Source organism: Salvia miltiorrhiza, chromosome 8 (genome assembly GCF_028751815.1).
Source record: "Salvia miltiorrhiza cultivar Shanhuang (shh) chromosome 8, IMPLAD_Smil_shh, whole genome shotgun sequence".
Classification (NCBI taxonomy): Eukaryota; Viridiplantae; Streptophyta; class Magnoliopsida; order Lamiales; family Lamiaceae; genus Salvia; species Salvia miltiorrhiza.
Genome location: NC_080394.1, coordinates 6,786,741 through 6,809,674, shown reverse-complemented (window position 1 = coordinate 6,809,674; position 22,934 = coordinate 6,786,741). Strand labels below are relative to the sequence as shown.

The following is a 22,934-nucleotide window of genomic DNA, read 5'->3' as shown; positions in this document are numbered from 1 at the left end:
ATAAAAATAGTATAAAACAATTACAAATAACACCGTAAAGTTACACTCATCACATTTCGACAAATTACACTCTAATTCATAATAGTTAGAAAGAAATATTTTCAAAAAGTTAATGATTGAAGTACCCTATCGAACACGTACTAATATTTCAAAAGAAAATGATAATGTACCCAATTGCGAGTTGGATGGAAATGTATTCGAAAAGTTAATAATTGAAGTACCACATGCAACACGTACTATTAGTTCTAAATAAAATGATAATGTCCAACACGTACTATTAGTTCTAAGTAAAATGATAATGTCTTAACTTATTTATGTAGGGCTCACAATTGAAAATTACATCCCAGAAGTTAAAGGGAGAAAAAGAAAAATGCAGAAACGAGATGTCATGTGACTCATGTCATCTTTTTGACTATTTAAAATTTAAGTTGAAGCCTCAATTAACAAATTTTTTAAAATATATATATTTATTTGCAACAATTTAAAAGTAATGTTGAAATTAAAAATAAGTCAAAGTTCGTTTCTTATTTTGTAATTCACCCTATATATAATTAGCTATGCTTATAGTATACTTATTTTTTCTTTTTCTTTTTATGTTAAAATTGGATTTATTTATTTTTTTAGGCAAAAAAATTGGATATTTTTTGTATGCGTTAAAGGAAGGATAAGGAAAGAGCAGACCATCTTGGCGCCCCCTGCGTTGCCGGACTTTTTAAATGGCAGTCGCCGCCGCTAACTGTTGTTTCTTCGCCGCCGCATTCACCGGCCTCTCCACCACCCACCGCCTCCTCTCCACTTGGCGTAGACCTAACTATTTATGTAGTGCTCACAATAAATCCTCTGACAATCAGAATCGAGCTCCTGTTAAAGGAAAACCTAAGAAATCACCCGGCAATTACCCCATTGAGGTATACGTTATGCCAAACCTTAATTTCTTCGACGCTGCTGTATTAAGTTTGATGTGTTGCTCTTCTCAACTGAAAAATATTCTTTTTTGCTATTGATTTTTCTTTCAATCTAGCCGTCAGTAACAGTATAATCAAATAAGTCATAGGTTCGGCTTTATTTATCTTTTTGTTGGTTTTTTTTTTTTTTTTTTTTTTTTTTTAAATTTTTTTATAAGAAGTTATAAGCCTCTTGACACCTTCATGTGTTGGTATCGGATACACTATGCGATGGAGGCTATTCATAGTTGTTTTACGTAATATTGTTGAATATGTTGTATAGTTTTTACTTTGGGAGCAAGAAGTCTATGATTGATACATTATATTCAATGGGAGTATTGGTTTATGCCTGATTAACTCATATGTATATTAATGTTCAATGCAGAACGAATATATCACGCAGAAGTTATCAAGGAGATCAAGAGACGAGAAGTCCTTTTCAAATGCTGATGGTAGCAAAAATGAACGATCCCAATCAACAGCGTCCAAAGGAGTTGCTGTACAGAAGAAAGGCAACCAGGGAATTCTGGTTGACTCGGAGGAGCAAAAGGTACATTGAGCATCCTCGATAAAGTCTGCTTGATTAAAGTCATCACAGATTCACAGTGCTCAAATTTCTCGACTGGGGTGGATTTTTCGAGATGAATGGTACCTGGGCCATTGGCTGTAAAATCTATTATGGCGAATAAGTCTGGTCCATGTCCTAATGTTTTTTACATGAATGATAACTGATAAGTACATAAGAGGTGGGAACTTAATGAATAATGCTATTATAAATACTAGAATACTTAAAATTGACTATTACATAGGATTTAATCCCCTAGGGATGATAATCTTTTGTCAGAATATTCAATGAATGGAGAACCTCTCTTCATGATCTTAAATTACGTCATTATCATAAATAACTATGTCATATCTTAAAAATGAACATGTCACCAATCCTCGAATGGTATAACACATGAATATTGTCCATTGATGGTCTTGAGATGATATAAAAGACTTAGTTTGAACTTTGAACAAAATCTTGGCTATCTTGTCTCCCCATAGCATAACTATATCATGTTTGCATTTTCCTACTAGCTATTTTTTTCGATTGATGGCTATAGCGTAATTGTTATCTGTCTTCCATATTTGGCCACAACCTTTACATTCAACAGATCTACATGCTCAACATTTTCTTATAAAGTATAGTTATTTATTTTTCCTGGGTTACTACGAGCAATTTCTGTGCTATTCTAGCTGATTTCCACTGATTTTGTTCCCTAATCCTAATATATTTCACAGGTGGAGACAAGTGATATTCAGGACGCTTCTTTCCTTAATGCTGTTGTAAAGGTGAATAACTGGATTTTTATAATATTATGGTTAGCTTGAATTGGAATATCTTTTCGCCTTCATTTCACATATATAATAAAGTTCAAAAGATCAAAATAAATTGTTCTCCTTTTTTTTCCAGACTTCTACGCTTCACATTTTTCTGGTGATCCTTTGATTACACCCTTTTTGTGAGGTTGCTTTTGTTTTGGTGTGATTATTATCGCTGATACATTGTCTAATGATGCTTTGGATGAGGAGATGAACTTTGTTCAATTCTTTGAACTACCATATACTATCTTGCGTCCAGATTTTGACATTGGAATAGAACCAAGTTGATTGAGATATAACAGCACTTGATTTTGCTAACAGGATATGATACTATTTTTTAATATAATCTTGTAAAGTCTAACAGAGAGACTTGTGAGCAATGACCAGTTACTAAATTAAAATGAATATGATAATTTTTCCTCTAATCAACAAGATTAACAATGATAAACAAATGGACAATCAATCATTTCCAAATGAGAAAAGGGGTTCTATAATGTATGTTGCAGGAGATTAGAAAGAAAGGAAAAAGTGAGCACCAATCATTTCTACAAGTAAGGAATTTCCGAAGTCCCAAAAAAGTAGATGCAGAGAATTCTCACCAACTAATTAACAACAATAAGCTTTTTCAAGCATCACATAAATGGTGAATACCCTCATCAAGAAAACAATATCTGCAATGTCTATGTTGCTAATACCATTCTTTGTGATAGCAAATTCTTTACTCGTAGAAATGATTGGTGCTCACTTTTTTCTTTCTTTCTAATCTCCTACAACATACATTATAGAACCCATTTTCTCATTTGGAAATGATTGATTGTCCATTTGTTTGTCAATGTTAGTTTCTATTTCTTCCTTCGTACTAATTTTACCGAAGTCTCAAATGGCCTCATGATAGACTTTTGCTGATACTTTTTAGTATTTTCAGATGTACTTGATCTAAACTTAACATAGGTTTTTGATCTTTTTTGCTAATTCTTTGTTTCTTTCCCTTCATTAGGTTTACTGCACTCACACTGAACCAGACTATTCCCTTCCTTGGCAGAAACAAAAACAGTATACGAGTACTGGAAGGCATGTCTGAATTAACATGTTTATGTCAAAATTTCAAGAATATGTTATTTTGACTTGATTTAGATAAAAGTATTTCTGGGTGATATTCTTTACGTAATTGCTTTCCAAATTATACACCCTCCCGGAAAAGAAAAGGGAAGATAAAATAAGATTGAAAGAACAGTAAAGAAAAAGAAGAAAATATTTTCACCTATTGAATATTATGTTTTCCTATGCAGTGCTTTCATGATTGGGGATGGGAAGCTGTTGACAAATGCCCACTGTGTCGAGTATAATACACAGGCAATCTCTGAATATTTAAAGCTTTCCAGTTTATTGTTTACTTACAAGTTGCGTAATATAACATGCTTGTTGTACTAAGTGGATGTATATCGGCCATCTTTGTTATGTGCTCTAGACTCTAGTAAATGTTGAAACACAACGCTTAGGGTCTTTTTAAGGTGAACTACCTTTATGTATGGACTTGGTCAATTTCAAAATGGTTGCATGTGTTTAGACACGAGCTTTTATGCTTTAAAACTTTTAGCTTATAAAAGGTTTATTTCAAATTCGTTATTACTGATATTTAGTTACTGCTAGCTAACATATTTCCATTAGTATTTGAAAATTCTTTAGTCTCCAATTAATTGTTTTAAGCTTGATGATGGGAAATCAAGGATTGAATGCTGTTTAAATTTTTTATGTTAAATCTTAATGCAGGTGAAAGTAAAAAGAAGAGGGGACGATACGAAGTATATTGCCAAGGTAGCCTTCTTTGTAATTGAATTACCCAACTCAATTATATTGTTGTTTTACTCTTTTAAGTTGTAATTTTCTCTGTAATACGTCTGAATTGTCGGTTGTCAGAAAAGGGTATACATTATAAACCCACCAAGCAGTAAATGCCTAAGCAATGAATCACTTTGACTTCATATGCTATCTGATATTTGGCACTATCGATTGATGCCATAAATATCCCATCTCAGCAATAGTTTATAATGTTGGTGTTTTGTGCCCTCTCTTCTGACTGTAAGCTTTTATAAGTGGGATAACAGAACCAGCTAGGGCCAATAGCAGGTACTATAGCTCATTAAGAAAAGATAAGTATCAAAGAGGAAAAGGAAAAATGACAAGGAGGGAAAAAAAGATGGCAATGAAGAACTTTGTTGTACACGGTTTCTGTTTCTCGAGCACTAGAAGAATGATCCTCTCTATATCTTCGAGAATTTATACCTATAACTGTTTTGGCCAGTGACTGCATTCAACTATTCAAGTTCTTTCTTCTCTCTTCCACCTTTTGCATCCTGAATTTCTTCAGTGGCCAATGATCTTCTCTCTTCCTCTTCAGCAGTTCAGTGGTAAAGCTGATTTTTACAGATTTCTAAACCATGGAATTTGGTTTTAAGATGCCTTTGTTGGGGTGGCTTGATCTCTTCCCAACAGCAATAGATTTACTAATAACTGCTGATGTGTTTCAAGAATTGTTTAAAATCCTTTATTTTTCATATATCGATGCCATTCTTTTTTATGTTTCTTGCATAATTTATTCAGTTTTTCAGGTCTGGGTGAGGGAATGGAGAAATTCATGTTGGATCTTTAACTATGTCACTGACACTGTGCTCAGTACTAATTTCAGGTTCTAGCGAGAGGTGTAGAGTGCGATTTAGCTCTTCTTTTTGTTGAAAGCAAGGAGTTCTGGGAAGGCACTGAGCCACTGCATTTCGGACGCTTACCCAATTTACAGGTTTGTTTTCTCCTCTTTCCAGCAAGGTAACCTAAATGTTCTCTTGCTCTTTTCTTACATATGCAGGGGATCGGTTCGATTGAATATCAATTCTCTTACATAGTGCTCTTTTACTTTTCTGATTCCACCTGTTTACTCATGGAAGCTACCAGCATAAAATCATCTCACAAAAAAATTATTATTTCCACATGTTTTCTGATTGGAATATTCCATCATTCTTGTTTCACGAGAATAAAAGAAATTCATTCACCAAGGCTACAAAGTGGCATTGCACTGATGAACTTATTGCAATGTGCTGGTTACTATCTCGTTGTATCTAATACATTGACGTTTCTATATTTTCTCTATATTTCGTCCGATGCATCTCTGAGTACTTTCCACTTTCAAAGAACACATGGCGTCTTCGTGAAGGGTGAAAAAGGAGAATAGTAATTAGTGTTTTCTGTTGTGATTTTAGATAGTTCTTATTGAGGCAGGAGCTACTTTGTGAAGTGAAAACAGTTGGTCTGCTGTGGGTGACTTGGTATCCTTGGTTCTGATATAAAAAGTTGTTTCCTTCATTCATATTTGAGAATTTTTATTTCTCTACCTTCTTTGTGTTCATTTTAATTTTGTTGAAACTATACTTTCTATGTTTATTTTGTGTCTGTCGAAAGCTTATATCATAACCTAACTTACTGCGTAGTTTGTTGAGTATGCTTATATTCACAGAGTGTTGTAGATTGCTACATGCGTATTCACTAAATGGCCTATTTTTTATCTAAATTGATCTCACCATCATAAGACAATTTGCAGGATTCGGTGACTGTTGTGGGCTATCCTCTTGGAGGAGAAACAATATCGGTATCCAAGGGTGTGGTGTCAAGAATTGAGGTTAGTTCACTATGTATGACACTCTATATTAGAAACTAGTTCTCATGAAAGCAATTGACTATATATTTTAAGGCGTTGGCCAATGTTTTGAAGGTAAGTTCAAGATTTTCCAGCAAAATTATTATTACTTGACGCTCTAACTATCTCACTCCTGTTCCTGGGCCATAATATGATATCACTAGTTTAAAGCAACTCCTACTTGTCACATCTGTTTACAAGAGTTTTTTGATTTTATTTAGAATCTATGTATTAAATCCACTTGGTCAAGTAACTGCGCAGAAGCATTTTCCGACTCTACAATCTTAATGGGAACATTGGGAAGGGACAAAGAGAATAATAAGTCATATCAAAATCAGTAGTTGTGATTCTCGTATATATCTGATGCACATGCAATTACGATCACTACCTGCTTGTCATGTACTTTCAGGTAACCTCGTACGCTCATGGATCTTCTGACTTGCTAGGTATTCAAATTGATGCTGCAATAAATCCTGGTTAGTTGATGTGTGACTTTGGGTGATTCCCTTTTTGGTGGAACTATTTACTTTTTTGCCAGATATCGTGTCTATCAATTTTCTTTTACACAGACATTTACTCCCATACTTATGTTGTGTCCCTATCTTTTGTTCCTTTGCTTATGCTAAGAAGTGTTTTTTAGGTAACAGTGGTGGTCCTGCATTCAATGACCTAGGAGAATGCATTGGGGTGGCCTTTCAGGTGTGTTATCACAAAATGTTTTGGTAGCCTTCTGCTCTTCTAACTTATGCAGTTTGCCTAATAGGATTGTTGTTTACTGCACAATGTAAAATTAGTTTGCCCACAGGACGTCTGGCATCATTAACTTAAAGAATTCCATGGTCCTGGTTTTAGACACCCAATGGCTTCTTAGCAGTAATCAGGAAAAAAGATTCAATAAACATACTGGGGATCTTTCCTTTATATACAGACCTTGATCAGTGTCAGTTCTTTTCATTAATATATACTCAGAAGATCTCCCCTTTAGGTATACAGATCTGATGAGGTTGAGAATATCGGCTATGTCATTCCAACGACTGTTGTCTCTCATTTTCTTGAAGACTATGAGAGGAATGGGAAATACACTGGTAAGCTCTAGGGAGTATTATTATTATTATTATTATTATTATTATTTTGGTGAATACCTAGTCTTTAATTCTTCTCACCCCCAGGTATTATTTTGTTAACTAATATAATTCCACAAGGATCTGGCGCAGCAAAGTAATGCCAAGACACTATACAACTAAAGGATGCATTTTATTGCAAACTCATCTGTGTTTTGCATGAATCATTGAATTATTTATTATCTGCCATCACTTTATATGCTTGTCTTTTTGGACTATAATGACCATTTTGGCAACTCATGAAGTTATAATTGTTCTTCACTGTTGGAATTTTGGCATATTTTCTCAGGTTTCCCTTGTCTTGGCGTGTTATTGCAAAAATTGGAGAATCCAGCTTTACGAGCATGCTTAAATGTGCCATCTAATGAGGTGTTTCTCTTGGAATAGCTAGTCTAGAACCTCTTTTTGTTCTTTCTAATTTGCATATTACTTTCTATTGCGTTTCTCTTTTTATGAACTGGAAAAAAATTGTGGAATGTTGTTGCTTTACTTCATTTCATGCTATTATACCGAGAATTATGTATTTCTTCTATATCTTTCACATGTGAGATGCATAATGGGTTAAGAAAATGATGGTAGATTGGTATCTCTGGTAGTGAGAGTAGTTTGACTCTACTTAATTAATACCAGGAGCAGCCTTATGGTCGGGACTTTCTTTCGCATACTATACTGATGTTTTTGGATGTATATTACAGTGAAGCTAGTAGTTGTGCCCATTGTTCACAAATATTCACTCTCTTAACTCTAATCTAAGCAGCAATTTGTTTGTTCTTCCTGATGAGAAACTCTCCTTGATTTTCCTGAAGGCACTTTTAACAAATCTTTTTTATTTGGCTCTGTATCCTCTTTGTCCTTTGCTATGGGTTGTTTGTATATTCCTCTCTTTTATCAATTTGTAGTTGTTATTTATTACCATGGGCTCTGGTAGAGACAAGTTGCCTATATACTAGATTTGAGTTATTTGGTAATTGTTCAGTGAAAGTGAAACTTAATTAGATCGTTATTTGGCAATCAGTTACGAATATCTAGATTGGTTCTGTCTCATGCTATGTTTGTTTAGTATAATCCCCTTGATACTTCTTTAACATGTCACTTCAGGGCGTGCTTATACGAAAAGTCGAACCAACTTCCCATGCCAGTCAAGTGTTAAAGGAGGTATATCTAGCTCCTAGCTTGTTGATCTTTCTCTTGATCCTTTTTTTTGGCTCTTACTCAGTTATTTGGTATCCTCTTCACATTCTGTTCTTTGACATGAGTTTTGTTGTTTTTTTTATTTTTTATAAAATGGTAGCTTTATTATTTCTTAGCATTTTTTGCTCTTTCTTTAAGTTTGAATTATTCTCAATTTTGTTGCTTATACTGCAAAATAGACAACTCATGGTCACTCTTAACTGAACTTGCTTCTCTGTAAAATGATAAAAATTGTTTTTTTTTTTTTTTTTTAAATTCAAATCAGCAAATATTCCCTTGAAACACTATGTTAAGAAGCTAAGCTTTTTGGTGCCATTAAGGGATGGAATGCTTGAATTTCTATCTGGGGAGAAAAGCTGGGCAAATGCTTATATTTCTTGGATGATGGCTGGATTGTTTGCTCCTTGTCTTACAATTTTCCATGTGATGCATGTGAAGTGCATGCATTTTTGGACTTTTCATCTAATTCATTTTGTTGCAGTTTTTTGCCTGACCTAAACGATTTTGCACTCTGCCTAGAGCTTAAAATTATTAAATAAACAACTGCATGCCCACTACCTAAAAGTTGAGAGTCTTAAAGATTCATTTTCCACAAATATGTTTTCTGCTTATTTCCCAATAGACAGTAGTGAACAGCGAGAAAATTTACTTTCTTTGCACATCAATTAACAATTTGTTTTTGTGTTGTCTTCTAGGGGGATGTCATTGTAAGCTTCAACAATGTTCGTGTTGGATGTGAAGGAACTGTACCGTTTCGACCATCTGAGCGCATTGCATTTCGCTATCTTATCAGTCAAAAGTACAATTTACTTTATTTTAATTTCTATTAATTCTTACTGCATACATTTTCATTATTTTTTTGGGTGGGGGGAGGGGGGTTGCAAGCCTCCTTAATCATTCATCCAATATCTCTTTTTGGGTTTATAGTCGGTGTTAGAACTGTGATTCCAAGTTATATAGTCTGAATTTACAACTGCTTTTTATGAACTTCTTACTGCTGTTCCAACTTCACTATTCATTTTTGTAGTGGTCATCTGGAGAAGCTCACGCTTCATTTTATCTGAACTAACAATCTCTCACTAGTTATAATTTTGTTACTCATTCCTCTAATCTAATGAAGGATCTATCAGTACTTTCTATTTTCTATTAAGCTGCCCCTGATATACTAATGCTCAATTTCAGGTTTACCGGTGATGTAGCAGAACTTGGCATTATTAGGGGAGGGCAATCCATGCAAGTTCAAGTGACCTTGGATACTCGAGTGCACTTGGTAATTGATGTCTATCCGATGGGTTGGATTTTTCAGTTCTTGTAAAATGACTCGAAATGCATTCAATATAACTCTTTCTATTATTATCTACATGAAGGTACCATATCATATTGAGGGAGATCAACCTTCATATTTAATAGTTGCTGGTTTGGTGTTTACTCCTCTTTCAGAACCCCTGATAACGTACGATTACTGGAGTTGCAATTATTTCATTCACTTGTTATTAGGTGTTACGCTGCTAATCTCATTTATTGATTACCTAATATATTTTGTTCTGGCAGGGAAGAATGTGAAGATAGCATTGGGGTAATTTTCTTTTGATATTGTTCCTTGGTAGTTGAGACCTCACTAATATTATCTCAAGTTAGCTTTCTGATTTGTTGCTTTTATTTTGCTAGTTGAAATTGTTGACGAAGGCCCGGTACTCCATGCCAAAGTTCAAAGGAGAACAGATCGTGATCCTATCACAGGTATATGCACTGGATTTGCCCTTCTAGCAGCGCACTTCTCACCTAGGAATCTCTCTTCTCGTATATTTATTTCTCTTATTCTAAACAAATGTTACAATTCTACCCAACAAAAGAAGTGTGCTTTCGATAATGCACTCATGTACATGGTGTTTTTTACCTTTCCAGCATACTGAGTATTACTTTGTACAGGTTCTGGCAAATGATGAAAACATCGGATATGAAGATATGAGCAACGAGCAGGTAAGTTAACTGTCACTATATTAGGACAATTTTGTGTGGTGTCTATGCGTGCAATCTTTTGCTGCTGTTTGTGGGTTTGAACGTACGGAGAGAAACTATGACAGGTTTTGAAGTTAAACGGGACGTGGATCAGAAATATTCACCACCTGACTCATCTAGTCGATTGTATGTGCTCCTCCTCCTCCTCAATGTTTCCTCTAACCTTATTTCATGGACGGCTGTCTCCTAACAATTGGACAACTTTGATCAGCTTGCAAGGACAAATATCTAGTCTTCGAATTCGAAGACAACTTTTTGGTCGTTTTAGAGAGGGAGTCGGTTTTAGCTGCTTCAAAGAGCATACTCAAAGGCTATGGAATTCCATCAGAAAGATCCGACGATCTTTTAGCTCCATACGTAAACTCAGTGGGACAAAACGATGAATGCGAGGTTGGTGATTCCCCCGTTTCAAATTCTGAGGTTGGTAACGATGGCCTTCATTGGGCGTAAGCATTTTTTTTTTCCTTACTCATTTTTGCGTCATGTTTCCATATCACTGTTAATTTGCATCAGTCGCTCAAGAAAATTTTGTGCAATGGCTATAGTTTGTTGTTTAGGGAGTGTAGTTAGTCTGATGTGATATAGATTTAGATAGACTTTTTGTAATTTAGGGGGTCGCAGTATTAGTAGTATTTATTCATTATTATTATTTATTACTAGTGTGTAACCCGTCGAAATTCAACGGGAATTATTTGATGTTATAATTTATAAATAATGAATATTATTCAATTCAATAAAATAAGTGTTAACATCACATAGGTTTACGTTACATATCAAACTAAAATAAAAAAATAAATTAAAGATGACTTTCATCCCTAACATGACTTAGCGAAACGTATATTCGAAAAAATTATTTGCTACCCATACCCGTGATCCATGGATACCCGCCACCCGTCGGGTATCCGCCACCCACTACCCGCAGGATACCCGTCAAGGCTTGAGAGGTAGGGGCGCTGCTGTTTTTCGGCGTCGACATCTTGCAATCAACCACCCAACAAATGCAATAAATCACCACGAAAATGCAGCAAATTTTAGAGAAAAATTCAACTTCTTGTACACTACTATTTGCTACCCATACCCGTGACCCGCGGATACCCACCAACCCGCCACCCGTCGGATACCTGAATTTCGACGGATACCCACCAGAAAATAGAAATAAAAAGGTGAATCGCAGAAACACAACAAAAGAAGAAGAAGGGTACTTTGCGATTGCTTGTAAAAACACGATGAGGTACTAAGGCATTTATAGATAAAAATTTAGGTTATAAGTTTCACTTGTTAAAATTCTTTCCAAAATTTGTTCTTTTCCAAATTCACCATAATCATTCTATATTTACATTTAAAAGTTAGAGACGGATTTGTGAGATGTGATAAAATGTTTGTTGGATAATTGGTATAATTTAAATATTAAATGTAAAATAAAAATGAAATAGTATATGTAGAATTAATTTGCCACGTAGGATGTACATTATAAAGTTAAAAGCTCTAAAATTGTAGGGATTTGAAATACTAAATTTTTAAAACGCCATGTAGGACCTTGAAATAAGGGGAAAGCAGGTATCGCTAATCGTATTATACAATGATGATGATGATTACAGGAAGAGGACGTCACAGATTTGTTTTTGAATGATACGTAACTAAATGTAGTTATGATTTGTAATTTGATCTTGGATGTGGTGGGCTATGTTTTGGGCATCCATTGCAGCACCGTATAATCCTTGGCGGGCCAGCCCAGCACAATAAAGCCCATTTCTACCCTTCCAGTGGTTTGGGTAAGTGGGCTTTGCAAGGCCGTCTTCATTCAATAAATAATCGTCCTGCCCATTTATTAGTACTTTCAAATCAATCTCCAAAAAGGGTAATTATATACATAGCCCCTATTTTACTCATTATAACCTTCAATTTAAAAATAATAATATTATTATTAATAATTTACTAAATTGTCTTTATAGCCCCCATCTTTTATACGACTGTGACTTGTGAGAAATCACTCAATTTGAATGTGTAAATTTCTGCTGGAAATTATAGTGCCACAATCATTTTTATCCCTAGTATCAGCCAATACCGGTGGTACAACCAATTTCCAGTTTCTAATCCGATCCAACATAAACATCAATAACATAAAAAAAGGAGTGAGACAAAGGAGAGTAAAATTCCATATACCCTGTGTAAAGCCAAATCAATTTTGGGCCACCAAACGTAAACTTAAGTAGAAAACAAGGTAGTATTATGGACGAATTGGATTTTGAAATACTCACTTTCTTGCTCTTGTCCAAGTGCATTCATTTGATAAAGAAAGTTTCACATGCATGTATCTAAATTGAAACACAATTGGACGATTTCAAAGATGAAAAGATGAAAGCAGGAAGACATGATCTGAATTTCCCTTGTATAATAATGTTGGAGGAATTGAAATTATATGCAATGAATGAACCGAAAATAGAATACAAATAAGGGATTTCGCATATTGAAATTGCGATTGCAATATTTGGCAAGGATCCGTAGAATGAAAGTTGGGAGATATCTCGTACTCAGCATGAAAAATGGGGGCTATGATGATTGTTATTATTTGGGGGTTATAATAGTAAATTTATTAATATTTTTATTTTATTTTTAAATTGGCGGCTATAATGAGTATATGTATATAATTACCCCTCCAAAAATTGCATGTTAAAATGAAATACAAGACCAAGTAGATGGCATCATATTTTGTTACCTTTAGCCACTGTTTGGTAGATCTTTTGAAGCCTGTGGCAAAAATTAACACATCGTATGCATTAATCTCTTCATTCTCAAATAACACGCAGTTCCCCTCTATACTCTTTATCCCAGGCAACACCTGGATTAGATCATATATTTGAAGTATTGTGATCAAAATTAAAAAAAATCAAACAGTAATGATAATAACCTTAATCTCCCCCGACTTGATCTTATCCAATGTACCAACATCAATAACTGGGTATTTCCCGGTCTCCTTGAGAGCAAAGGGGGCTTGTTTAGACCTTTGAATTCCGTATTTAGTTAAATCCCCATACACAATCTTGCTCATCAACGTCGCAACTGAGTTAACCCACTTCATTGGTAAATACCTTGCTACAACTAGTGACATATAGGTCATCGTCCTCGACAGTATGTGAATCTGCACCCATAAATTCAACATCTTAATATGTTGGTCAAAAATTACAGTATTAATTTGGAAAATGATTTATATATATGTAGAAAATGGATGAGTTGTTGCATGAGGAGGGACCGGGCTTCGGATGACTATGGACGTCTTAGCGCCGTAGTCGGCAAGATCAAGGGCGATCTCCATGCCGGAATTCCCACTTCCGACCACCAAAACCTCTTTTCCGGCGAACCTCTGCCCGTTGGTATAGGTGGTGGAATGCAGAAGCTCCCCGGCAAAGCTCTCCAAACCCTGGATCTGAGGCATTCTGGCATCGCATGCTTCTCCCGTGGCGACCACCAGGAACCTGGAGCGATACTCCTCCACCTGGCCGGAGTCGAGGTTCCTGGCCTGGATCCTCCACTCGCCGTCGTAGGCCGCCGCCTCCACCGACCTCAGGTAGACGGGGCGGACGTTGAATCGCGAAGCGTAGTCGTTTATGTAGCGGAGGAAGTGGTGGCGCGAGAGGTAGGTGGGGTAGGCGGCGGGGATGGGCATGAGGGGGAGGTGGCAGAATTGTTTGGGGAGGTGGAGGTGGACGCGCTCGTATGTGTGCTTCTGCCACAGAGACGCCAAGCACTCTTCTCTCTCTAAGAGGGTGTAGGGGATCGACAGCTGCCCCAGGCACGCAGCCGTCGCCACCCCCGACGGCCCGCCGCCCACGATAGTCACCGCCGCTTCGCCTTCGCCCATCAAAAGATTTAAGCTAGTGTAGTTGGTCGCACAGAAAATGGGTAGATCGATAGGTGTTGTGGGGGAAGATGATCTATATATACCGGATTTCGTTAATGCTAATAATATCTGCCCTCAAAAAAAACAAAAAAAAAGCTAATAATATTTTCTATGTCTCCTCGTGTTGGGTTCAAATTCAATCCCACATGCTTGCAGTGCAGTGTAGTTTTTCACTTTTTGTGTAGGTAGTAATCTCATCTGCGTGCTGTTATTTTCCCACTTACGTATAGGTTGATTATTTAATTATATTTAGATATTTCTTATAATTCTATATATATATTCTAGGATGGTAATAGTCATAATACTGACGTGCGCTGTTGCTTTTCTATATTTATTTATTTGGAAGAAGAGAAGTTTAAATTCACATTATAATTTTTTAGGTATCGTCGTACACGGAGCTAGGATTTTGAAAATGGACGAGAAATTATATTTTTATACTCTCACGGTCCATAATAAATGTGATGTGGATATAAAGGTACGAATTTTTAAAAAAATATTGAGAGATGTGTATAAAGTGGAGAAATTGTCTCATCAAGTTAATTTGTTAGATAATTAATAAATGATTTGTGATATAAATTTTTTTTGTAAATATTGTGTGTGAATGAAGTAAATTATAAGAGTATACATCCTAAAATAGAAAGACCGCATTTATTGTGGATGGACGATAATGACAAAAAAAAAACCGCACTTATTGTGACGAATGAAATATTTAGGAATAAATTTAGATTGGTAAAACTATAATTTTATTTATAAAAGTCGAAAAAAATATAAAATACAACTTAAATATAATAATTATTAATAAAAATTATCCCGGCGATCGCCGAGTTGAACCCGGGGAGTATATTTTATGTCCCTCTATTTATTACTATTTCTTAACCTTTGAAAAGTTTAATTTATGTCACATGAGGACTTTTATTTACAGATGACTGAAAAATACAATTACAAATACCAGAAGAGCGATCATAATAATAATAATAATAATAATAATAATAATAATAATAATAATAATAATAATAATAATAATAATAATAATAATGACAACGACGACGATATATGTGCAATACAAAGAGATGAATACCAGAAGGAAAAAAGAGAAGTTCATTTTTATCTTCAACTTTGATTTTGAGATGTTCTTAAACTTTGTTCACGTGTTTCTTCTTAGCTTTGATTCTCCATAGACAGAAAGTTGCGTTCTCTTGTTAACTAACTTTGTTTCTTACTACTAATTCAAAAAAAAAAACTGTGTTTCTTACTACAGCAGAATTAAAATAAATAAAATTAAAACAATACTTTGTTTTTATTATTTATATGAAGAAAACACACTAACATTTTCTTTCTCTTATTTCCATTATGGAAACTCCTGGAAAATAAAATAAGTTTATAGAAATCCAAATTACACCGACAACAAAGAGCAACTGACGCTTTAGGAGTTTAAAACTATCATAGGGGAAAAATGAAAAACGTAACTATTATTTATTTTTATTTTTATTTTTATCAGAAAAAGAAATTTATTAGAAGAGATAATGGTACCAGAGGTACCACCAAATTACACAAGAGCAAGAGGAAATACACAAGAGAACCAAGCTTGAGAACTAATTTCCTTATCAAGTAGTCCAAAGATCTTGTTCCAACTCCACATCCTCACTTTCACTTCTTCGATCACGTCATTGATCTCCCAATTCTTGCCCTCAAATCTGCTTTCATTACGTCGTTTCCACAACAGCCAAGTGGTACAAACCCAAACTGTCGCAAGAAAAAGTCGACCTTCATTTCCTTTGTCAAGATTTGTGAACAGATCGAAGTGAGCCTCAACCGATTGAGGCCACGCTGCTTTTATTCCCAGCCACCAATGAATTCCAATCCAAACCTTTTCAGTCTTCGGGCACGACAGAAGCAGATGATTTGTCGTTTCTAAATGTTGACAACAAGCATTACACATAATCTCCTCCTCTCCAAGTGGGATATTTCTCTTTCTCAAATTTTCACACGTTGGCAGCCGGTCCCTGAGGATTCTCCACGTCGTTACTCTCGTCTTCTGTGGAGCCTGTATGTTCCAGATTTTCGCCAACCTTTCCCTATTACAAGACTCCAACAAAGCCTCGTTTCCTAGCCCTTTGATGACTTCGTATGCAGACTTTGTTGTATACATGCCCTCCTTTGTCGCTCGCCAAATCCAACCATCTGCACAACCTGTAATTGGAGAAGTACCAGAGATGAAAGATAACAGATCGTTTGAAGCTGTGACTTCCCGGTCGAAAAGCACCCTTCTCCGATTTTCGACAAAACAACATATCTTCATCTCTCTGTACATGTAGCAGTGTGGTGGGCTCAAATCTGTAGATGCATTATTGAAGCTATATAAACTAAAATTCGCTAAAAATTTAAACGTGATTATAATCATAATTAAATCATTTTCAAAGGTTAGGTTCTATGGAGAAATTATTATTATTTTTTTTTTCCTGAAAGTTAGGAACGTTGAACATGTCAATAGTTTTTTATGAACATAGCAATAATTTTATTGAACGTTCGGGGACGTTTGAGGATCGAATCCTGGAGTGCGAAATTTTAAACAAATACGTACATCTTTTCAACAAATACGTCCGTTCATAGAAAATTACCGACATGTTTACAACAATTATTGATATGTTCATCAAAATCTAGACACGATATTTATTCTTAATTCTGGACCGTTTGATGGATCATGATCAATGAATGAGATTGTTTCTCATTTCTTTAAATATTTGTCTTTCTCAATAGAACTTTTCCCTATATATATAACTTTTAAAATATAAAATAGGAATCATTTTCAATCATTAGATCATCAAGATCTACGGTTGATTCATCGCCTTGTTGGATAAATTCATGGTCCTGAGTTCGAATTCTATAGTTAGCGAAAATTTTATTTTTCACAATTCATACATTTACACAACAAATTCATACGTATTCTACATAGAATTCACACATTATAGTTGGTTCGCATTTTATATTTTAAGAGCTGTATTTATCCTAACCATAGATGTGCTCAGGTATATCAATTTTGAAAACATATCCATAAGGCTTTTTGACTAAATGAGGATAATTGAGATTGATCACACACGTAATAAATTTTTATATATACTATAATGTATTTTATTTGTTATGGTGCTTCTCTTCTCTAACTAACCTTTATTTTTCACACTAAATGAGGATAATTGAGATTGATTTTCACACGTAATAATTTTTTATATATACAATAATGATATTCTTTAGTATTTTATTTGTTATATATGGTGCTTCTCTTCTCTAACAAAAACCTTTATTTTTCACACGAAGATTACTCATTTTTTGTAAGTTTTTGTTTTAACTTGTCTATGTAGGTATTGCGGTTGTTGAAACGTCTAAGAATTTTAAAAATTTGGACATTATGCTCAATAAGTCAATATGAACTAATCGTACATTAAGAATTTTATTTAATCATTCATCTATATATATACATATAGATAGATGGATGTGCTCAGGTATATCAATTTTAAAAACAAAAAACTAATATGATCCATAAATTTTTAACTAAATGAGGATAATTCTGATCAGATTGATTTTTCACACGTATTTAATGTATTTTATTTGTTATGATGCTTCTCTTGTCCAACTAACCTTTATTTTTCACATTGATATTGGCGGCGGGAAATCACGCTAATTTGCCGAGAATAATACCGGCCACAAAAAATAATCTCTTTTTGCAATTTTGGACGTACATAAAAATTAATCTCTCTTTTTGCAATTTTGGACGTACATAAAAATTAATCTTTTTTCTAATTTTAGAAATTTTATTTCACATGATGAGTCATTTTCTTCACTCACAATATAATTAATTATCATTATTTACACTATTTTTTAAATGAAATTATTTTTCCACTCACAATACACTAACTATTTTTATTAAAACATGTGTCGTCCCTTTCTAGGATTATTTTTGTGGAGGGAGAAAGTACTACATTTAGATTCAATTTTTTTTACTACAAGTATATCCTTTTGGTATATCATCCAAAATAATACTTTTCTCCGTCCATGAAAGAACATCATAAGGGGGAATAACACGAGTTTAAAAAAAAATGTTTAGTGTATTGAGAGTAGAGAAAAGATTATTGAGTGTATTGAAAGTGATGAAACGATGTTATAACTATAATTCAAAAATAGATAAGAAATTTTTAATGAACGTCTCAAAAAAGAAAAGTAGAAAATTCTTTCATAGACGAAGATAGTATATTCGTTCAATTTAATCATAAGAGCATCCATAATCGTAGAACTCCTTTGGAGGCTCTAAGAGCATTTACATTGGAGAATCAGTTTTATAATTTTGGGTTCCAAATTGATGAAAAAAATTATGCTAACTGCATCCAAATCAGCATGTGGGCTGATGGCCCATTAAGAAAATATTATAAATATTGGACTGACAAGTAGGGCCTTTTATTGGGATGAATTTTCTGTTTTCCGTAAGCAGAGTATATTTTAATCCCCATCTAGCAATTACGGCGCAATTATTTCTCTAAGTAGTAAGCATTAACAAAATTGGAAAAAAAAAAAGAAAAAAAAAGGAGGAGAAAACCAAATACATCCAAACGCACCCTTAAAATTTCAAAATTTACCCCTAAGTACTACTACTATAATTTTTCAATGTCATCAAACATTTAGAATTTTCTTTTAACTCTTTTCATCTCTTTCCAAAAAACCAAACGCAATAATTGTCTCACTACTAAACAAAACAGCTTCATTTCATGACCATAATATTCATTTACTACTTTTGTCCTCTCCACACCATTTAAAATCTTCAATCTTATTGAAAAAGGTGTGATCTTTTATCCCTTTCCAAAAAAATCAAATATTTTTTTTTACCCCAATTCCCTTTTTCCCTCCATGCAAAACCCACCTCCAAAAAGTAGCCAAATGATTCCAAAAATTGAAAGAACTCAGTTGTCCTATTACACCAATATGCTCTCAACACACACAACATTGTTAGCAGCAGAAAACAGCCATTTAGGAACAAGACAACATTAGCCAATTCACTCTACATGTGTTTTCATTTATCAAATCTTGTCCCTTTCCTCAACATGTGTAGCTGTTTCCTCAGATGGACCACCCAATCACCTCCTGCCACCTGTCATTCACCTCCCCCTCCCACCCCACCCCCCATCGTCCAAATATGATTGAAGACTCCAACAATCATTCAACCATTCATTCTTCCAACCCCTGTGCTGCATTTACTTCACTAGCACTTCCTTGCACATAGATTTGCTTCTTTTTTCCTTTTCTTCTATCATTAATGGCTACTTCTTACTACACAACTCAATCTCTTACTATTTTTATCACTACTTTTATGGCATTTTCATGTACACTTGTGTTGGGTAATAACTTGCCTGCCTCCACCATTTCTGCTGCACCTGCATTGCTGCCTGACCCCATTTCTCCATCATCATCATCTCCGCCTGCGTTATCACCGGATATGTATCCGGTTTTCCCTTCACCGGGCGGCCCCGAGCTTGCTCCAAGTGACTCCTCAGCTCCCTTGATTCCCTCTAGCCCAAGCCCTCCAAATCCTGATGCACTTGCAGCTCCCGGCCCCGGAGCTGCATTGTCGCCAATGGGGATGCAGCCCGATTCTTCTTCACGCCGGAGGAGCCCCGAGCTGTTCTTCTGCTCACTGCTCATGCTGTTTGCTGCCTTTTCGGTTCATCCAGGTTTTACTTTATGTTCTGTGATGTGATGAATTGACCTTCTTATTTCTTAGTCTTTTCTATTTATTGGAATATGTTTCTTTTCTTAAATTTTTTATGACTTGTTGTGATGTTTTTGTAATGTGTAGATTGCTGGAGATAATTTAGAGGTTGATTTTTATGGCTTTCTGAATTATGTTGAATTCATCAAGATATTTGTTCTGTTTTTAAGCTTTCATAAAGAAAAACTTGGCAGGCTTTGATTCATGTATCACTTGAAAAAAAAACAATCAAATTTACAACAAGAATACAAATGATAGTGACTTCTTGAATTGAAATGACAAAACAATACACACAAAAGAATAAAGAATACAGTTTAAAGTGAAGCCCTCAAACAAATTGTAGTTCAAACAAATTCTTACAACATTGACATATATATACCTAGCTTGCTAGTGAACAAATCCTTAATTAGTACATATCTAAAGAGCAATAACTGGTGGTTTCCCAAATCCATTGAACAATCTCTCAAAGAAATTCTCCTTCATTTTGCTGTATTCAACCTGGTTCTCCTTCTTGGGAGTTTTCTTGCTAAGACGCTCTCTCAACATCACATTCTCTTCTCTGAGCAACTCCATGCCTCGACTTAGCTGCCTTATGACCTCGCGTTTCTCCTCGTCCTTCGCCTTGAGCTGCTCCCTCTGCTCAGCATTCTCCTCCACGAGCCTCATCACTTCCTCCCTGAGCCTCACGAGCTCCTCCTCATCAGGAACCACATTTGGCACGTCTGATCCGACCACCACTTCCTCGGCCTCATCAGGATCATCGACCTCAGACTCATCCGACTCATCTGGCCCATAGGCCTCGGAGTAGCTGTCGTAGGCTCCCTCAGTCAAGCTCAGAGACTTCTCTAGGCGATATCTGGTGAAGGGCAATGGAGATGGTGATGATGACCATGGTGATGATGGGAGACGGCTTCCGTGCTCGGATTTAACTTGATCATATCGCTCTGCTAGAGAGCGATGAGTCCGGTACAAGTCCTCCACCATGCTCATCAGCTGGGGCCTCTTCTTGTAGTACATCTCAGCGCGTTGCGCGAAGGAATCCGCGTCTTCCTCGATCACCTGCAGCATTGCTCTTGTTTTCTCATCTAGCTCTGCACACAACATCAGCAAATCTGAATCTCAACACATTTTTTTCTTCTTCTTTTCCGCTATGAATCTAATTGAACTAAAGCTAAAGCTGCTTCAATAGTTCAATCCACAGTCAGTATCTTTTCATATTTCAAGATTCTATTGTGCAGACCTCACCTCCAACGGTCAAATACTGAGATCTAAAGTGGGAATAAAGTGAATTCATTCAAAGTTTCGACTCAAATTACACACCTTTTTTATGCAAAAAAGGGATTTAAAGGAAAATAATCCGACAAAATATTTTGCAAGAAAGAAAAGAAATACATCACCTGAAAGTGTTGTCTGAAGCCATGGCGATCGATTCGGACTGCCCTTGCTGTGATTGTCAAACCACCACCAGTGTGATAAATCCTTCTTCTTCGCCTCCGTCATCATCATCTTCTTCTTCTTCATAGATTCAAAATTTGCAGAATTTCATTAATCAAAATTACTTCGGTTTGATTCCGATTAGTCTTGGACACATCCGAAATACTATGTTCAATTTTTCCTAACCTATGTTTTTAGAAAAACCATTCAAGAAAAAATAACAGGAATAACCAAATAAGTAACAACAATTTCAAGTTTACCCTTTGCGATTAGAAGATAGTGGATAAGGCGAGTTCGTGGCTAAAGTTTGATTTATTTAAATCCGAGACCAGAAGCTGCTTATTCCGATTGACGTATAACTAGTGAATTTCACTCGCAAAATACTTGATGATTGCAAGTTTCTCGTTGTTAATAACTAACACTATTTCAAAACTTGCTTGATACGATTAACGTGTAAGCAGTGAAAATAAGCATCTAACTACAAATCTTTCTCTAGCTACCAACAAACCAACAAAGTTAATTGAAAGAAAACACGAATTCATGCATATAACATCAACAATGGAGCAAACAACCACTATTCTCTATCAAGCAGAGGTGGTGGAGCTCACCTTGGCTTGCTCTTTCCGACGGCGTACGGCTGCCGCTGCCCTGTCTCTTTCTCTCTCTCTCTCTCTAAAAACGCTCTTGAAAAACCAGTGAGAGTGAAGCTACAATTTAAACTTGATCGCCTTGGACTCCGCAGCATTGTCTTACTCTAATTAATCATTTTTTCCTCCAACGCAAACTCTCCACGTGTCATACGGCCTCGGGATTTCCAGCGCTTGCAAATTCAAATTCTCGGTTTCATTGACTCTTCTGCCCCTCATGGACTACTTTATTTACTAACTTGTCACCTGACTTGGATTAATTTCCAAGGGTAAATAGGTCAATAGAGATTTCATTTATCTGGGTCTTGAAATTCTTACTATAAACTCATTTGACTCGAATTTTAATTTTCTCGAGCTATGGTAAGGTAAGGTGGACTGGGAGCGTCTCCTCCATATGTTAAAAAAAGTAAGCTAACGGTCGAATTGCTGATTTTTGGCAAATAAAATTGAAGATAATTTACAAATGCATTAAGTAAATGGATTTTTTAGTATAAACACGCACACAGTTTACAATATTAATAATTAATACGTAAATTTAAGCTTTGCGCGTAATTGCACACATGTGGTCGGGCAGATTAGCATCCATTAGGAATTGTTATGATACATTCAGTGTTAAATTGATACTCTCTCCGTTCTTATAAAATGTATTCAATTTATCATTTTTGTCCGCTCTCATAAAATGTATTCAATTTATTTTTAGTAAAGTTTTTCACTCGCAATAAAATATGACTTTTATTCCACTCACAATACATTCAATTATTTTATAAAAACTCATGCCATTTACAAATTGATACTTTTTACAAGGACGAATGTAGTATAATTTCCTTTTTTTACTTGTATTGATATAATTTATTTAATAAAGATATTTTCAAACTTGC

General features: G+C 35.2%; 5 protein-coding genes across 8 annotated transcripts; 2 read left to right on the top strand and 3 right to left on the bottom strand.

The window, feature by feature from the left end:
- Window positions 1-573: 573 nt before the first annotated feature.
- LOC131000505 (protease Do-like 2, chloroplastic) lies at window positions 574-11,064 on the top strand. The gene is made up of 21 exons (XM_057926441.1): window positions 574-908; window positions 1,330-1,494; window positions 2,229-2,279; window positions 3,307-3,380; window positions 3,599-3,662; window positions 4,080-4,124; window positions 4,996-5,103; window positions 5,899-5,976; window positions 6,404-6,470; window positions 6,635-6,693; window positions 6,980-7,079; window positions 7,405-7,484; window positions 8,214-8,270; window positions 9,002-9,105; window positions 9,489-9,576; window positions 9,674-9,759; window positions 9,858-9,882; window positions 9,975-10,046; window positions 10,236-10,286; window positions 10,391-10,451; window positions 10,537-11,064. The coding sequence occupies exons 1-21, from the start codon at window positions 717-719 to the stop codon at window positions 10,773-10,775; spliced, it is 1,866 nt and encodes a 621-aa protein (XP_057782424.1). The 5' UTR covers window positions 574-716; the 3' UTR covers window positions 10,776-11,064.
- A 680-nt stretch (window positions 11,065-11,744) lies between these two features.
- On the bottom strand, window positions 11,745-14,433 carry LOC131000506 (probable indole-3-pyruvate monooxygenase YUCCA10). Of its 2 annotated transcripts, none has more exons than XM_057926442.1 (4): window positions 13,576-14,433; window positions 13,234-13,464; window positions 13,042-13,164; window positions 11,745-12,142 (listed from the first exon to the last, which is right to left on the bottom strand). In XM_057926442.1, exons 1-4 carry the CDS (start codon window positions 14,182-14,184, stop codon window positions 11,963-11,965), a joined length of 1,143 nt encoding a protein of 380 aa, XP_057782425.1. In that variant the 5' UTR covers window positions 14,185-14,433; the 3' UTR covers window positions 11,745-11,962. The 2 variants fall into 2 exon arrangements, with proteins under 2 accessions (XP_057782425.1, XP_057782426.1); XM_057926443.1 differs by having other exon boundaries at window positions 11,745-12,120.
- A 1,336-nt stretch (window positions 14,434-15,769) lies between these two features.
- On the bottom strand, window positions 15,770-16,534 carry LOC130998000 (uncharacterized). Its single transcript, XM_057923439.1, has one exon. The coding sequence runs from the start codon at window positions 16,532-16,534 to the stop codon at window positions 15,770-15,772; it is 765 nt and encodes a 254-aa protein (XP_057779422.1).
- A 2,880-nt stretch (window positions 16,535-19,414) lies between these two features.
- LOC131000504 (classical arabinogalactan protein 26-like) lies at window positions 19,415-20,106 on the top strand. The gene has a single exon (XM_057926440.1). The coding sequence runs from the start codon at window positions 19,523-19,525 to the stop codon at window positions 19,961-19,963; it is 441 nt and encodes a 146-aa protein (XP_057782423.1). The 5' UTR covers window positions 19,415-19,522; the 3' UTR covers window positions 19,964-20,106.
- Window positions 20,107-20,221: 115 nt separating this feature from the next.
- On the bottom strand, window positions 20,222-22,367 carry LOC131000503 (protein NETWORKED 3C-like). Of its 3 annotated transcripts, none has more exons than XM_057926438.1 (3): window positions 22,018-22,367; window positions 21,373-21,490; window positions 20,222-21,066 (listed from the first exon to the last, which is right to left on the bottom strand). In XM_057926438.1, exons 2-3 carry the CDS (start codon window positions 21,479-21,481, stop codon window positions 20,393-20,395), a joined length of 783 nt encoding a protein of 260 aa, XP_057782421.1. In that variant the 5' UTR covers window positions 21,482-21,490; window positions 22,018-22,367; the 3' UTR covers window positions 20,222-20,392. The 3 variants fall into 3 exon arrangements, with proteins under 3 accessions (XP_057782421.1, XP_057782420.1, XP_057782419.1); XM_057926437.1 differs by having other exon boundaries at window positions 21,373-21,494; window positions 22,019-22,136; XM_057926436.1 differs by having other exon boundaries at window positions 21,373-21,487; window positions 22,018-22,135.
- Window positions 22,368-22,934: the final 567 nt, after the last annotated feature.

Excerpts from the sequence above, each read along its gene's own strand:
- LOC131000505 (XM_057926441.1), top strand. The coding sequence starts at position 717 with ATGGCAGTCGCCGCCGCTAACTGTTGTTTCTTCGCCGCCGCATTCACC. Across the intron at positions 1,495-2,228 it reads TTGACTCGGAGGAGCAAAAG|GTGGAGACAAGTGATATTCA; the intron begins GTACATTGAGCA and ends TATATTTCACAG. Across the intron at positions 7,080-7,404 it reads GAGGAATGGGAAATACACTG|GTTTCCCTTGTCTTGGCGTG; the intron begins GTAAGCTCTAGG and ends ATATTTTCTCAG.
- LOC131000506 (XM_057926442.1), bottom strand. The coding sequence starts at position 14,184 with ATGGGCGAAGGCGAAGCGGCGGTGACTATCGTGGGCGGCGGGCCGTCG. Across the intron at positions 13,465-13,575 it reads CCATAGTCATCCGAAGCCCG|ATTCACATACTGTCGAGGAC; the intron begins GTCCCTCCTCAT and ends TTATGGGTGCAG. Across the intron at positions 12,143-13,041 it reads CTACCAAACAGTGGCTAAAG|GACGATTATTTATTGAATGA; the intron begins GTAACAAAATAT and ends ATAAATGGGCAG.
- LOC130998000 (XM_057923439.1), bottom strand. The coding sequence starts at position 16,534 with ATGTACAGAGAGATGAAGATATGTTGTTTTGTCGAAAATCGGAGAAGG.
- LOC131000504 (XM_057926440.1), top strand. The coding sequence starts at position 19,523 with ATGGCTACTTCTTACTACACAACTCAATCTCTTACTATTTTTATCACT.
- LOC131000503 (XM_057926438.1), bottom strand. The coding sequence starts at position 21,481 with ATGATGATGACGGAGGCGAAGAAGAAGGATTTATCACACTGGTGGTGG. Across the intron at positions 21,067-21,372 it reads GCTTCAGACAACACTTTCAG|AGCTAGATGAGAAAACAAGA; the intron begins GTGATGTATTTC and ends TGTTGTGTGCAG.